We start from the raw sequence: 16,095 nt of genomic DNA, 5'->3' as shown, positions 1-16,095 counted from the left end.
AACATTCAGCTTTGATATTAATGAGTTTTTTGGGTTCATTGAGAACATGGTTGTTGTTCAATAATAATATTATTCCTCAAAAATACAACTTGCCTAATAATTCTGCACTCCCTGTATAGTTAAATCAATAGTTAGTCAATCAGCAACAGATTTAATGATTAAATAGTGACTTAAATCTTTTTTTTTTCTTTCTTTTTTTAAGTAAAATTCTCTAAGTTGACTGGTTTCAGTTAAGGTGAATATTTGCTGGTTTCCTGATAGTAAAGTGAGTCTTTGGGGCCTTTAGCTCTATTACAGATCACCCAAAATACCTGAGAAAGTATCGGGCAGATATATTAGTAATGACACTGTTAGTCGTCCCTAATTTTCAGCAAGCATCACTCAAACCTGAGTGCATGGTGTATTTGTATTTGTTAAAGCTCTTAAGCTGTTTATCAGGTGCATGTTAGTGGGTGAAAAGAGCACCAGGACAGTGTATGAAAAATATCACCAGTGGGTTTTCTTTTTTTAATGACTGGATATGTGACCTATAAAATCAGCATGTGTATCAAATGGAGCAGGAGAAACCTGGTTATTCACATATCTGTTTACATAGTAGATTTCTGATATTCTGTGTGCACCCATGTGTTGACTTCTCACCATCACAACCACTATCTTATTCACCCACAGAGACAGATCGGAACCAAGGATAAGAAGTTAATTATTCACTGTGTCCTGGTCCCGATTAGTACTACAAGTAACACAGGCACGTTTCTGAAAAGCAGAATGTGTACGTGTCTGCATGTTAGTCTGCTCAATAAAATACACAAAGATACCATGATTTCATATAACTAACATACTTGGAAAATATACCAACACACCTATTTGTCAGTCTACTTGTCCTGCAACTGGTGCATTGAGGACATTGGAAAGTTGTGTGAGCTCAGAAATATGTGCATGTTAGAAAAATTTGAACATTATCATTAAAAGCTTTGAATTGATTGTAATTTAATGCCAATGACATGCATCTTTTCATAATTAGGCATGTCATTTTGACTCTTTATAGATATTTTGGTCTAAGTAGTTTGAGTACTGAATTATTACTCAACTACAGTCCTGTGACAAAGTCTCAAATGACCCTAATTTCTGTATATTTTGCTAGGAGAATGGGAAATTGTTGCAAACATACATGGAAATACACTACAGAAGCAAATCGGAAAATCAAGATTGCATGACCATCTTTATTCAACATAGACTGAACTCGCTTATGCAAGCCTTCAGGTAATGTCTTCAAGAAATAGTTCTCTAGGCTTCTTGAAGGAAATCCAAATCTCTTCTTTGGACCTTGACTGCCTTTTGTTGTGTTTAGAGCTGTGCAGCCAGTCAGACACTTTCCAGATAGTACTGCATGGTTTGATCAAAATATGGCACTTTACAATACTGATAAAAACCTGCTGCCACTGATTTTCAGTTCTTATGCAATTTCGCTTATCTCAGCCTTTCCTTCTCATTTACCTTAAGGAGGGCTTCTTGACAGTCACAACTGAGACCATTTCTGATATTCCGTTTCTGATATTCCGTTCACCAAGTTTCCAGCTAATAGCTCTTTGGGAATCATTGTTTTCTATATTCTATACCTATACTGGGAACAAATTCTGTGTTTTTGTGATAGTGTGCTTGTAACAACAGTTTAAAATTGGCTCTTTGCTAGGTTATCTGTCATTTGTAGATAGGCTTTTTTGTCTGAAGGACAAGGATAAATGTAAAGTGGCTTAATAAACCAACACAAAAGAAAAACACTTCTCTGAAGTGGTCAAGTGCAAGGGCTGGACTGGAAAGAAGTGACAAAGCAGACAATGTCCAAGGAAAAACTTTGAAAGACCTTCAAAAAACTGGTAAAACTTTGCTCCAAAATACTTAACCTTCCTCTTGCATTAGGGTCGGCAGTGGCCCGTTTTTAGGTTTTAAATGCATAAAAGTGGATATTAAATTTGTTTATTTCAACAAGACATTAGACTTTGTCAGGAATCTCCATTTAAACAAAACAAAACAAAAAACTGAATTTAACTAAATTATAAAAAGTTCTGGTGAAAATGATGACCTTTGTGTGTTGGGGTTGGTTTCGACACAGTTATAATATAAGACTATAAAACTAAAATGTTTTATGATTTCGGTTTTAGTGCTAAAACTGAAATCATAAACACACTCTGAGCTCTCCCACACTATCAGAGAGAGAGTACACATCTCCAGTTTGTAGCATACAAAAATAAGAAGATTTACAATAAGCCAAACTCTTGATCGTATCTTTGCTAAAGATGAGAGGACACAAAAAGCATAGCAATATAATTGACCATCTTTCTGAGGACAATAGATTATCAACCAGAGGACAAAGATACATCTGATGATGTCGTCACATGTGCTAGAGCTGCTCTCACTTCTGCTGAAACATACAAATCCAGAAGTGTTGACATATCTCCATCCATCCATCCATCTTCATCCGCTTTATCGGGGGCCGGGTCGCAGGGGCAGCAGCCTAAGCAGAGAAGCCCAGAACTCCCTCTCCCCAGCCACCTCCTCCAGCTTATCCGGGGGAACACCAAGGCGTTCCCAGGCCAGCCGAGAGATATAATCTCTCCAGCGTGTCCTGGGTCTGCCCCGGGGCCTCCTCCCGGTGGGACATGCCCGGAACACCAACCCCAGGAGGCATCCTTGTCAGATGCCCAAACCACCTCAGCTGGCTCCTTTCGATGTGGAGCAGCAGCGGCTCTACTCTGAGCCCCTCCCGGATGGCCAAACTTCTAACCGTATCTCTAAGGGAGAGGCCAGCCACCCTTCGGAGGAAGCTCATTTCTGCCGCTTGTATCCGCGATTTCGTTCTTTCGGTCACTACCCACAGCTCGTGGCCATAGGTGAGGGTAGGGACGTAGATCGACCGGTAAATTGAGAGCTTTGCTTTTACACTCAGCTCCCTCTTCACCACGATGGACCGGTGTAGCGTCCGCATCACTGCAGCCGCCGCACCAATCCGTCTGTCGATCTCCGGCTCCCTTCTCCCATCACTCGCGAACAAGACCCCGAGATACTTGAACTCCTCCACTTGGGGCAGGAACTTGTCCTGACCTGGAGTGGGCACTCCACCCTTTTCCGGCTGAGAACCATGGCCTCAGATTTGGAGGTGCTGATCCTCATTCCCGCTGCTTCACACTCGGCTGTGAACCGTTCCAGTGCGAGCTGGAGGCCTTCACCCGAAGAAGCCAACAGAACCACATCATCCGCGAAAAGCAGTTGTTGTTGACAAAAGCAGTTGTTGACATATCTTTTTTAGTCCAATAACTCCTGGCTTACATGGTAGGGTAATTGCTACACATGTCATCAAAGTGACGCCTGGGATTACCTGGTTTGCTGTGACAAGAATAAGTGACATCAAGACACGTTTTGATCCGTTTATGCCATTGTCATTTTTTGAAGGAAAAAAAAGTCCATGGCAACATTTGGAATGGCATTGATGAGAATACCTGGATGCCTATAATGGTGTTCTTCTTGCTGGTGTGTACAGATCCAGCAATGAGAACACTGATAGTCTTAGGGACACATCAACAGGCAGAACTATTTTCCAGACTACAATGTCACTTCAGACCTTCGGAATAATATCAAGAGTCCTCAGACTTTACAACACCGATACTAGAGCAACATCTGACAAGCTTGTTCCCATTAGGAACGGATGCAGGTCTTTCCACTGACTGATGTTCAACCCTGAGGTGACAGTAGATGAACATTTTGCCCCTTCCCATGACAAATGCACCTTCTGGCAATACATGCCCAGTAAGTCAGGTAATATGACATTTTGTGATGTGATGCAAAAACTAGCTATGCATAGAACTGTGGAAGATGCGGAAAAGGAAAACCAGTGAGTGGCATCCCTGAGAAAATTCAGGGAAAACATCTAATCTTTGATACGATAACTGGACTGCAGGGGTCACAATGTGACAAATTCTTTACCATCTATGATACTGGACAAGAACTATCTGCCACAGATAAAAACAATACAGGTATAAAAGCTACTTTGGCAACCCCTGGTGAATAAAGGAGCAGCCAATAGTAGGTAGCTCCCATGTTTGATTTGGCAGATGTTTATACCAAATGCCTTTTCTGACACAACCCCCAAGAGGTTTGTGTTTCCCTTTGAAACAAAAAAATGGTATAGGTATGATTACAACTAAGAGAGCCATTGAAAAGAAAAAAGAAATCCCTCTATAACATGTAATGTCAGTCATAAATTACACTACTTCATCACTGTAGTCACTAAAATAGTGTTCTCAGTTAAGGTTTATTGATTCTGGAGCTGCACAATTACACTGCAAGTTAGAAGAAAACAAAAAGAAACAAAAAAAACAAAAAACAAAACAAACAAAAAAAAAATTGTTGGTTTTAATTTGTTGACTTAAAATTTAAACACATCCTAAGAAGCTTTTGCACAGCTGACATTCAGACTTCAAAACACATGGCGGGGGATCCTATTACTATGCATGCTGGTTCACCGTCAGGGCATACTGGGACACTCGGTGGAACTGGGTCATTATTAACATTAGTAACTCCACCCTTGTTTCCCTTCTGTCCGGAATATGTGATGTGAAAAAGGTCTATACTGTGGCTTATTCCATGACAACGTTAACCTTTGATTTTTTTTTTTTTTTTTTTTTTACTAGAAACTATTGCCAAGTTAATTCTGTTATCTGTAGAAAAGGGCTAATGTTGCGACACTGGAGTCACTTGCTGCACCAAATGTGGGTCTAATTCTGATTCATGATTACAGTCAGGTCCAAACAAAAGCCCTTTCAAAGCGCAAATAAAAAAATCCTAGTAATCATGTGTAAGTGCAGGCACACTTGTCTGCGTGGTCAGGAATGATGCCATAAAATACATTGTTTAAGTGCAGTACAAGATAAATTGGCCTCTACTGTTGCTGATTCATACCATATGTCCAAGCGTCCACAGACACTTCATTGTTCCAGAGAAAATAACCATTAAAACAACTATTGTTCACAGGAAATACAATTCACCTCCCAGCTCTCAGAAGCCAGCAGCTTCAGTTCACACAGCATCATACTTCTCCTTCACGTCTGCCTCAGATAATATTGAAATGTACCACCACACCAATCGTCATCCAAAGTAGTGAATAAAGTGATCTCGCTCTGCAGAAACAGATAGATATGAATAGAGACTCCTATATTAACTGTGGGCTGAGTTTCCACAGCCCTCCACAGTGGGTACTGGGGTAGACACTACACGATTCAGCTCCAACACTGCTCCTACTGTTTACTTTAGCTCTGCGTAGCCCTGGAAACCAGTGCCCAGCCGTACACCCCCTGCAGCCACTGCTAGCCAGGAAAGCCCCTGAGCTAAATGAGCTGACTCTAATTCAGACTGGAGAATTTTAGAATAAATCGCTAAAGCTGGACTTGCACATTTTTCTTTTACAATTCCCATTTTTATAATGCAACAATTTCACTTCCTGCAGTGATGTCATTTTAATGGTCTGATATATTTGTTGGGAACAGTATAAGGCAAAGAGCTGCTGCTCTTGCCCTCCAAAGCCAACTGTATTACTTGTCTTAATTAGTTTTTGGGCAATTACCAATTAATCAATAAGTTAATGAACAGAAAAATACATGGGCTGCTGTTTTAATAACTGATTTTTCATCATTCATCATCACATTACAATCCTAGAATTAGGATTGCAATACATTACAATCCTAGTATTGTAATGCTTATTTTTACCACAAGTGACATTATATTGATGATGAACTGAATGTTGTCAGGTGTGGGGTGTATAGGTGTGTTAAGCTTTTCTTTTTCTTTTTTTTTTCTTTTTTAAACTGGGACCAGTAAAACAGTATACTGTGCAAGCTTTTTGGCCTGCTGCTGGCCTGTTTGGTGACTGACAGAAAAAAAGAAAAAGCAGGTAAACTGACAGATCTTAAGATTACTTGAACTAACAGCTGCAACCCCGTTGCTTTCTAGTAGACATGCCTGTAGCATGCAGGGGTAAGTCTAAAGCTTATTTTATGGTATGGCACATGTGTCCTTAATTGTCTATAGTGAGCCTACCAAGAGGTGTTGTCAACCTACACAATCATGCTCCTGTGCAGTCCTCCAAAAACCCAACAGCATGTAGCTCAGGTGTCCTTACTGAGAGATATCTATTTCACTTCAGCTCTTTGTGTGTTATAACTTTACTCGTCTCCACAGCTGACTGAAGGGTCAAAAACATCAAAAGCTGAAGCAGCCCACAGACTGATTGTACCACATATTTTGGGGACTGCTTCCATCTGGCAACAGCCACTCTCTGCAGGTAGACGGGCTGTTCGTAGCTTCCTACAGCCTGCCAACACACCACCAATAGAAAGCCATGTTCACCCCATAAAAAAGGGGAACAACATTTACCCTACTGCATTTACTTTTAAGTTACTGTTACCATGTTTTTTGCAGATAAAGTTTTATAATATGAAATATAAATCTACTAATAAATTATGCTACATTCTTGTAGATTATGCTACCAGTATAACGTAATTACACATTTATAATGTAATTAAATGGGACTTTTTTGTGGGGGAAATAAATGGACTAGTATTCATATAACTACTACTCAAGTTGACCACTCAAAGCACTTTCTACTACAAGTCTCACTCACCCTATCACACACATTGATATAACGCTATTATCTATGCCTCTAAGTGCTTTGTCTAACACACGCACGCCACAATAAAAGCATGAACTACTGCTCCTGTGGGGAAAATAAATTATGCTGAAAACTGCACAAATGAACTGGACTATTTGTTTGAACATCAGTCTGATATTGCCTAGTGTGATGTTGAGCATTTAGAATCCCCACGCACCACATCCAAAAGCTCATCATTTAAGAACAATCCTATTAACTTTAATTTAAACTGTACTCAACTGCTGCGATCATAGTTTTTTGTTTTTTGAGTAATTTAAAAGCTAACAATTATTATTTCACATTGTAAGACAAAATTACTGTAACCCCTGCTTGGTCCATTTTATTGTGTACCCAGACATCAAACACACGGCTGAAGGCACCATCCAGGATTTCGGGCATTGCTCTCTTTTAAGTGCCTCTTATTATTACTCTGACTAGTTTACATATCATTTGCTTATGCCTTATTAGTGTTCTGCTCTTACTCTTGTTATTCTATATCAGCCTGACAATAAGAGTATATTGTGTGTATGTTTGCTTGTCTGCTATGGATAAATATGCATGTTTTAAAGCAGTTTGCAAATGAATAAACATAAAACCTATGTTAAGCCTTGCTGTTAAACAGAAGGCCTTCCAATGTGAAATGAGTACATAATAATTACAGGGACATTCCTGGTAATATGCACTAGAGTATAGCTGCAGTATACCAGCTCTGTCATCAGGACTTACTCTTGCTGCTGCTACATCTGCTCAGTCTTGCTGAAGCAGTTTCCCTTCTGCCTTTTAATTGAGATGTGAGGCAGGAAGAGAACGCCCTGACTGAGCAGAGACTGGATTTTAAAGTTCATTTGAAACTGAATGCTGTTCAGGAGTCGTCAATCAACAGACCTCAGGCCTAAATCTTTCAGGCAACTTGATTGGTTCTGGCTTTCTCAGCACAAAAGTTTCATGTAGTGATAGATGAAAATAGTAATGCCACCTGTAATCAACAGAGGTAATGTCAACTGGTTAAACACAACGTTTAAGATGCATTTTTAATATCAATAATTTGCATATTGTAACTATTATTTTACTTATTTTTGAGGAGTTGCTCTGACAAAAAATTGTCAGAAAAGTACAGCTTCAGCTCTATGTGTTCCCATTTTTAGCTCCAACAAGACAATACCAGCAGGCAAAACAGCAATTGTTGTGAACGTATCAGTTTATGTACAACTAAAAAGATGTGAGTGACACAAAATATAAAATACCCCTATACATAAGTGTGAATGAAGTAAACTGCTCCGTTCAGTAACTGTACAGCAGACTAACAACACAGCTGTGCCTGAGGCAAACTGTGGGCGTCCACAAAACATGCAGAAGCCATGTTAACCTTCAACATACAAAGGTCAAGAGGTCGCCCAGCAAAGAAGAGAAACTTGATTATTGTACACATTTAGGCCTGAATTTCAAACCACCCAGAGGAGTAGTTTAACTGTCAAAAAATTTACAATGGTTGTACAGATTTAAACGTCACAGAGAGAACGATTACAAAAGATGTTGCTTTTTCATATATATCACAACAATAATATATGTGATACATATATTTGCATTTATTCAAATGACAAGCATGTTGATTGCTGGATTCCTTCTTGACTGTTTTCTCAGACTACCAATCGCTACATAGACATTGGCAACTTGGGCATACAGGACTACACACATGAAACAAGCAACTAATCCCTTTTTCCATTACTCTTTATTGTTTTGCTATATTTATTGGTACAAATGAAAAACTTTTATGCCAAATCAGAAAAAATGACATAAACTGGCATTTTAAAGGGCTCTACGTAATGCAGTCAAGTCATTTATTTACTATACAGGTAAAAAACCTAAAAATATTGTTTTATGTGATGAAAATTATCATTCTTGGCAAGGATTAAAAAGTAAAATTTTCTCTGTTTCTGTTGCTTGGATAGAGCAACATAATTAGTGGAGTACGGAAGCACATTACTATAAGATTACCATATCTTTATGGTAAAAAACTGTAAATTTTACTTGAGGTAAAATGACATGCCCTCCTTTTCTCCCAATATCATCATGCAATTAAACCAACTACAGCCCTGAAAGTGTTGGAACCAGGTCAGCATACTTAAAGTCAAAGTTCATCATGACTGAACCTGGAAACTTGGGAACAAGTACAATCCAATAAAACAGAGTAAATATTACATCTGTTGTTGACACTATAGTGTTCCAACGTGAGGCTGCAGCTTATGATTTGAGCTAGATTATATTTTATTGTTATGTATTAGTAACTGAGTTCTTCCACATGAGTGTGTTGGATAAAATAACAAATAACACTAATTACACATCAAAGGAAGAGTCATCTTTGCTGCTACTAAGAGCTGCCCCATCTTTCACTTAGTTCCATTATCAATTAATCTAACAACTGTTTTCACGACTAGATTTTAAACACCTGATGAGAGCTGTATGTAATGACTGCTGCTCTTTTTATAAAAACAAGTTCAAACAAAACTCATTCCTGTTTCCTCTGAAGATGTGCCCTGTCACATATGAATCACTAAAGTAATTAAGTATTCCTTGCTCCTTGATAACCAGCTGTTTACTGGTTTGGTGCATCAGTCAGTTAAAACACTCTGGAGGTTAACATTTTTTTCCTGAGGCTACAATTATGATCATAACTTACACCTTTAGAGTATCTGGCACTTCACCTTGCTTTGCCACTCACATCAGGCTACAGACATGAAATATAGCAACATAGCTGGGCTAAATATACACCTTCATCTGTGTAGGATTACACTGAAGCAATCTCGACAGCTGTGGTGACACATCATTCCTGTAACTCCACCTCTTTTTGTTCTCCTGTTTTTCTATGTAACTCCCTTCCAATGGTTCAGCCAACTGGAGTGTAATGTCTGGCCAGACCAGATCATATTACTGGCTTGTGAATGTGCAGCAACAGATGGTAGATCACAGGAGGGGAGGGGGACAAAGGAAGAGGAGGGAAGAGAACCAGCAGCCTTAAAATTATAAATGGACTTAAAATTATACCAAAATTGCCCCGTTTATCAAAAAAAACAAAACAACCAAAACTACCTTTCCATGTAATGTCAGGCTGCCATTAAGAGTGTACTTATCAGATCTCACATCATCAAGTACTAAAAAGCTTGATTCCCTGCTTTTATTTAAAAGCAAGTCAGACTTCATGACAACTGAATAAGTTACTTCACCTCTTGCATGCGTCTTTTGGCCCTCTCCAGAGCATCTTCATAGCCTTTCTGCCTCAGCTCACTCAGACTCTCGTAGTACTCCTCGGTGTCGTCGCTCTCTGAGAAAAGCACCTGTGAGAGGATCTTCCAGCCGCAGGTGTCCAGGGCATGACCCAGGTACACCTGCAACTGATAGCACAGGGCGTCCGTCTCCCGCTGTGACATCCCGGGCGGGCCGAAAAGGACAGTCCACACGCCAGACTGCTCCTCCGGGAAAGAGGGCAAACAAGGCTCTAGGTCCGAGTTGACGGCGCATAGTTGGAGGTGGGCTGCTCTCAGTTCCTGGAAGGAGAACAGTCCAGCCCAGCTGAAGTCTTCGCGGTTACTGGCCTCGATGTCACCTGGGTCTGCATCATCCGGAGACAGCGTGACATCCACTGGCTCCAGGATCTCCATATCCGTTATCTTGGGTGTCACAACGTCCCATGTCCCTAAAGTGTGACTTACGCACTCATATGACTTTGAACTACCGGCTTTTAAAGTCTTCCTGTCTGGGTTAGCATTTGTTGTGGGTTTCCCTTTGGGGACAGAGTGCGGTCTAACTTTACCCACTTGGCAGACTCCATCTTTCTTCGCCGTGACGGGACTTTTTGTGTGTTTTTCAGCCACGCAGGCACCGGTGGGAGGAAGCCCAGCGATTGGGCCACAGTCGACGTCCAGTAAAGTGCTCCGTCTCTGCACGGTTCTGTTGTGGCAGGTTATGGCGAACTTTCCCTCGACGTCGTTCCAGGCCACAATGAAAACAAATTTATGTCTCTCTTTTTCGTCGAAGACTTTGGGCCGGACGGACACCCATCCGGACTCTAAGTTATCCTCCATGATGAATGACATCTCATCCAGCCAGTAAAAAAAGACACTTAGATATGCGTTAGCCAGAGGAAAAAAATCTTCCCTGATGTCGAGGCTAAATGCTACTCGTAGCCACCGACAGCAGACCCCACGTTTGAAAAAAACACAAAGTAAGATTTGGCAGAGCTACAGCGAACAAACCGACGAGCTAGATTAAGAGATGACACAAAGGCTTTCTTGCTTTGTTAACCCGCTGTCTGTTGCGTGTAAGCGGCCGAAAGCGCAGCCAACGTCGTTGTCCCTCCTCCAAATGGTCGGATTTGGGATTCCGACATGAAGAAGTTCAAGCAGCCAAACGCACTCGGACACCGCGGTCTAATCGAAGGAGAGAAGTCGGCTTCATATTGCGGCAGCTAATGTCCGTTGCCATGACACCTGGGCGCTCACCTGCCCGATGCTCGCGCTGTCTTGAATGTGCAGCTCTTTGTCCGCTCTCAGACAATGCCGTCGCGCGACGCACGTCGGCTCTCGATGTCACGTGTGAGCTTCTGTTTACAAGCAGAAGGTGCGTGCGTGTTTGTCCGGGGAGGGATTTAACTGGTGACCCCCCCCCCCCTCCCTCCGGTGTTGCATTCCATCTCCACGATGAAAATGGTAAATATGATGCTCCTAGAAAATGTCGATACCGTACTGACATGCAAAACGATCTTTGAGCAAATTGTTAGTTAGTTGACTAATATTTCTTTATCTCTACAAAACTACAAAAATATCTCTTTATCTCCCAATAATATGCATTTTAAAAGACGTTTAATGATGCATAAAATGTACAATATGCTAATGCTGGTTAACTATATCCGCTAGTCTCTCTTTATACCATGCGGACGTGAAATATATCAATTTATCATTAAAAAGCAATGCAAAGTCTAATATTTTATCAGCTGCATTAAGCGTGACATGTCTTTCTATCACAAACTTTTATTCTTTTCACAATTCTTTTTATTTTTTGGATATTTTTAAACACAGTCCAGTTGTACATACTACATCCTTAAAATGTTTTGTTCATTACATTAAAGTGTTTAACGTTTTTATTACGCGTACACTTTTTCCACATGAACCCTTGAAGGCAACATAACAGTCCGTTTCTTTTAACAGCTTAATAAACCAAACGGCACACAGAGACAGAAAACTGTTCCACGCAAACTACTTTTTAATTCAGTAACTTTACGTGTTTAATTTTTAAAAAGTGTTCATTACGAGTTGTACTCTTTTGTTTTTTTTTAATCTCTATTCCTCTGTCTCTTTTCCTCACTTGCATACGTGCACGAGGAGCATAAACATCTGCACGTGGGCAAATCCATGACGCAAATACGTACAGAACGTGTTTAGTGCCAGACTGCGTACGGTAAGCGAACTGGGTCAAAACAGGTTTATGCACCATTTATTCTCTAAGAAAGTTAATTTTCGCATGCAACTTTAAAATCAATCTAGCGACTAGAAAAAAAATGTAGAGTGGGGCAAAGATTACCTTTATGGTGCTTTTAAAGCTACTAGAAAAAACACACAAAACTGTATGTAGAACCAAGTGGGTTAGTTTACTAAGGGCCTTTTCCAAGATCTTGCTGGTGCTAGACTTATATTTAGAATCTTTTCAACTTTTGATTTCCTCTGAGTGCAAACTTCAGTTCTGTTAGTCACTGCAGAGTATTTGTTGAAATATGCCAGCCTTTGTTGACAGTAAGCTTGAGATGGAAGATGTGCGAGGATTCAAAGTACGATGAGGCAAATCTCAAACGTGAATATGAATGTAAAATACAATCAACGGCAGAAATATTGGCATTGATTGTATTTTTTATATGTTTTGTTGTTTTATTATTATTATTTTTATTATATTTGAGGGGGGAAAGTAATCTGAAAATAAATGCATTTCCTGCTTTTTAATTCTCTGCCTCTTCTGGTAAATCTTGTGAAAACACATTGAAAAGACATTTCAATGTAGTTCACCAGGTGAAGGTCATGCATTATTGCCATTAAAATTTGGATCAGTTGAGTCAGTGTGCGGAAAGAATACTTCAGCCTAATAAACACAGGAAACCAGAACTCCCTTTGGATTTCCATGGTTTAAAAACAGATAAGCTCTACAGAGCTTCGTAGATTGTTCCCTTATATGGAAATAGGCACATTGATGTCTGAGTAATAATCTGTTAAATTGACTCGATGTTTCACATTTGGTCTCACCCACTAAGGCATGTTCTCTTTCCAATAAAATAGCACCTCTCGTACACTGCCACATTCCCTGTTTTGACCTCACTTTATTTACTGCTCATTAATTTCCATAGTTAAGGTGTAAACAAAAAGAAAAACTTGTAATATTCCACTTTGAGACCGGTTGCATCATTTATCCTCTTGGAAAAGTAAGATGATTGAGATATAACAAATAAATAGCCCTGCACCAACTTTGCACTTTGTCCTTGTTTTGCTGGTTTGTACTGAAGTTATTAACTGTTAAACCAAACTGATAAAACTTCTTAATTTTACTTCAAAGTCTGATTCCAAATATTTATGTGCACGTCAAAAAGGGTGAAAAAGCACTTTAATTGCAACATAGCAACTTCAGACATTAAATTTGCACTATGGGAAGAAGGCAAACCAGCAGTGGCAGTGTGATGCTTTGGGTAATGTTCTGCTGGGAAACCTTGGGTCCTGCCATCCACGTGGATGTTACTTGCAGACCATGTACACCCTTTTTATGGAAATTGTACTCCCTGATGGCTGTGGAATCTTTCAGCAGGATATAGGTCCTGCCACAAAGGGCACAAAAACAAACAAAAACACATACAAACCCCCCCCCCCCCCCAAAAGTTTAGGAATGGATGAACAACAATTAATTTAAGGATTGACTTGGCCTCCAAACTCTTCAGACCTCAATCCAGTTGAGCATCTGTGCGACAAAAACAAAACCTTTTTTAGGTGATAAGCAACACACCATTTCCTGAAGTTTGACTTTTATAGGTAAGGCTATGTCCATATTAATGCATTTTCGTTTGAAAACTCATTGTTTTCTCTCCGTTTTGGCCTCCCATCCACCCTGAGATGGCGTTTTCCCCTATCCGGGCTAGTGTGGACGTAGTCTAAATGACCCTTCCAAGGAACAAAACCACCAGTGCTGATTTCTTTGTTGCCGTTTGTCGTTTATTGCTGCCCACATCATTGTGACATTACTTGGGTGCTTTCACAAACAACTGTACATTTGTAATACAGTAATTTCACTTTTTTTCTTTAAACAGTTGTGATGGTCATAATAACACTGTGAAGGCTCAGTCTGGAAAGCCAGTTTCAAAGGTTAAGCATATGATGCCAGTCTTTCACATAGTAAAAATGGTCCTAAAAAAGAAAGAACTTCAGCATTTCGATCTTTTTTGGTACATAAACTTTGGGGAATGTGTGAGTATGCCTTCTCACGCCACCCCTTTGCTTCTCCTTGTCAAAGGCCTCAGACAGGAGCTCAGTGGCCTTGGCTGGCCTTGTCAAACAGAGCCTCCAGCTGCTCCTTGGAGGTAGCCTCCTTTTGCTGCATCAGGTCAGCGTGGCCTTTGGTGACTCCCCAGCTATCAGGTGTGGACATGGAGGGGCAGAAGGGGCGGCCAGAGGCGGGCTTCAGCTTCTCCCAGTAGTCACGGCGGGCCCTAAAAAGAGAAATGGCAAGCTGTCCTGAAAACAAAACAGTGGCAATAATCTTGAGGTGCTTTGAGAAAACTGAAATAACATCTACCTAGCTCTAACCCAAGGCTTGGTGTGCAATGACAGGCCACTACCCCAGCTGCCATGCTTCTCAGATCCAGCAGGAAGACAACCTCGCTCCGCTTCCAGCTCCTCAGCCAAGGCACGGATGTGATACGGTTCAAATCCGCAGCAGCCTCCAATGTAGCGAATCCCAGCATTATATGCTTCCCGGGCATATTTATGCATGTCCATTCTGGTCAGGATCCTTGGCTCCAGACCTGTTGGAAGAGGAGTTTATTTTTGAGGATTTCTTAAAAAGAAATGTTTTTATGTGGATTGAGAATTTTTAATTTAAAATTTATTTATTTATTTTTTTTTAAAGTAGGGTAATGACCAAACGGGAATTCCGGCAGGTCGATGAATCCCTGGCAGCCGCAGTCCGGAGTATGAAAGGCCAGTGGCTGGGACATGTAGTGAGCCTTCAGCCCAGCCTTCTCCACACCCTCCTTCATCAGTTTCACAGTCTTCACACAAGTCTCTGGGTCAAAGTGGCAGTTAATGCCAACAATATCAGCACCTACAGAGAAGATGTGCAGAACAGATCAGAACTGAGGCAATAAATTGTTGAGATTGTGGAAAATTCTTGTAAGAAATGGTAGCAATCCATGTTGGTTTCAGCTCAATGCTGGATGTGTCAGTGCACATGGCTGATTACCTCAGCATCTGTTCATACCACCACTGGATGGCAGCAAAAATCTGATCTACACAGTGGCTTTAACAGGAAATCTAATGACTGAACATTAACACAGACTAAGACTTCAAATGAATACAAACTGCATGCATCGAGTTTAAGATGTCAGGTCCATACCACTAACATGCTAAAAATGCTTTCTTGGTGTATTTGGACATTGTGACAAATGAAGTTTTGGACCACAAAAACACCAGAAGTCAAGATATTTTGAAACGTAGACACTTTGCAGACCTTGCAAGTCTTGATTTTTTTTTTTCCCCCCACATAACAAAACGAGATGTCCAAACACCCACATTTAGTTTTGCAGTGCTGTTGCATAATAATATGCGCACTTGTATGACATACCCATGGTAGGCCTGATTGCATTGCTAGACTATATGCCATATGACATAGGACCCGAGCACTTCCCAAACCAACTAAAATTAGTCTTCTGGAAATGTGTAGATCAGCTAAATGTGAGCAAAAGATTGCCAGCATCTGATGTAGGAAACAAAGATTGGCGCAAAGCTTCCACATGTGCCAATGGGAAAATTATACTGAATCCCACATGTCAGCTGAAGATAGCAGGTCCAAAAACAAGCTTGAGCGTAATGTAGCACTAAAACGGGGTGAACAGTTTCCCAGGAGGGTAAACAAGTGCAATGGATAATATTAATTACAGACCCACTGTGTCCCTCCAGTGTACAGCATGCACTACACCCTGACTGGTCCAGCTACACAGAACAAGACCAGTTCATTTTAAACTGCTTGACCTGAATTTACCATAGTGTGACAAAAAAGCAGCTGTGAAGAGAGGTGCACTTAGCTCTGAATACGACATTGAAGCCCCATTAAGATACTGAATACACTGTATGTTTTCCACATGGTTCACCGTACCA

General features: G+C 40.6%; 2 protein-coding genes across 2 annotated transcripts in view; both read right to left on the bottom strand.

The window, feature by feature from the left end:
- Positions 1–11,292, bottom strand: part of jmy (junction mediating and regulatory protein, p53 cofactor) — a 28,028-nt gene extending 16,736 nt beyond the window's left edge. Inside the window, exon 1 of the mRNA XM_005720117.1 lies at positions 9,919–11,292. Within this exon, the coding sequence (XP_005720174.1) occupies positions 9,919–10,788 (870 nt within the window). The 5' untranslated portion in view covers positions 10,789–11,292. The remainder of the gene's footprint in view (positions 1–9,918) is intronic.
- A 2,636-nt stretch (positions 11,293–13,928) lies between these two features.
- Positions 13,929–16,095, bottom strand: part of bhmt (betaine-homocysteine methyltransferase) — a 4,340-nt gene continuing 2,173 nt past the window's right edge. Inside the window, exons 5-7 of the mRNA XM_013909057.1 lie at positions 14,861–15,043; positions 14,516–14,744; positions 13,929–14,429 (exon numbers count right to left, since the gene is read on the bottom strand). Of these exons, the coding sequence (XP_013764511.1) occupies positions 14,249–14,429; positions 14,516–14,744; positions 14,861–15,043 (593 nt within the window). The 3' untranslated portion in view covers positions 13,929–14,248. The remainder of the gene's footprint in view (positions 14,430–14,515; positions 14,745–14,860; positions 15,044–16,095) is intronic.

The sequence above is a fragment of the Pundamilia nyererei genome, unplaced genomic scaffold (assembly GCF_000239375.1).
Source record: "Pundamilia nyererei isolate P.nyererei 1_Seehausen unplaced genomic scaffold, PunNye1.0 scaffold00002, whole genome shotgun sequence".
Classification (NCBI taxonomy): Eukaryota; Metazoa; Chordata; class Actinopteri; order Cichliformes; family Cichlidae; genus Pundamilia; species Pundamilia nyererei.
Note: the sequence above shows the minus strand (reverse complement) of the source record. Positions and strands in the feature narration are given on the sequence as shown.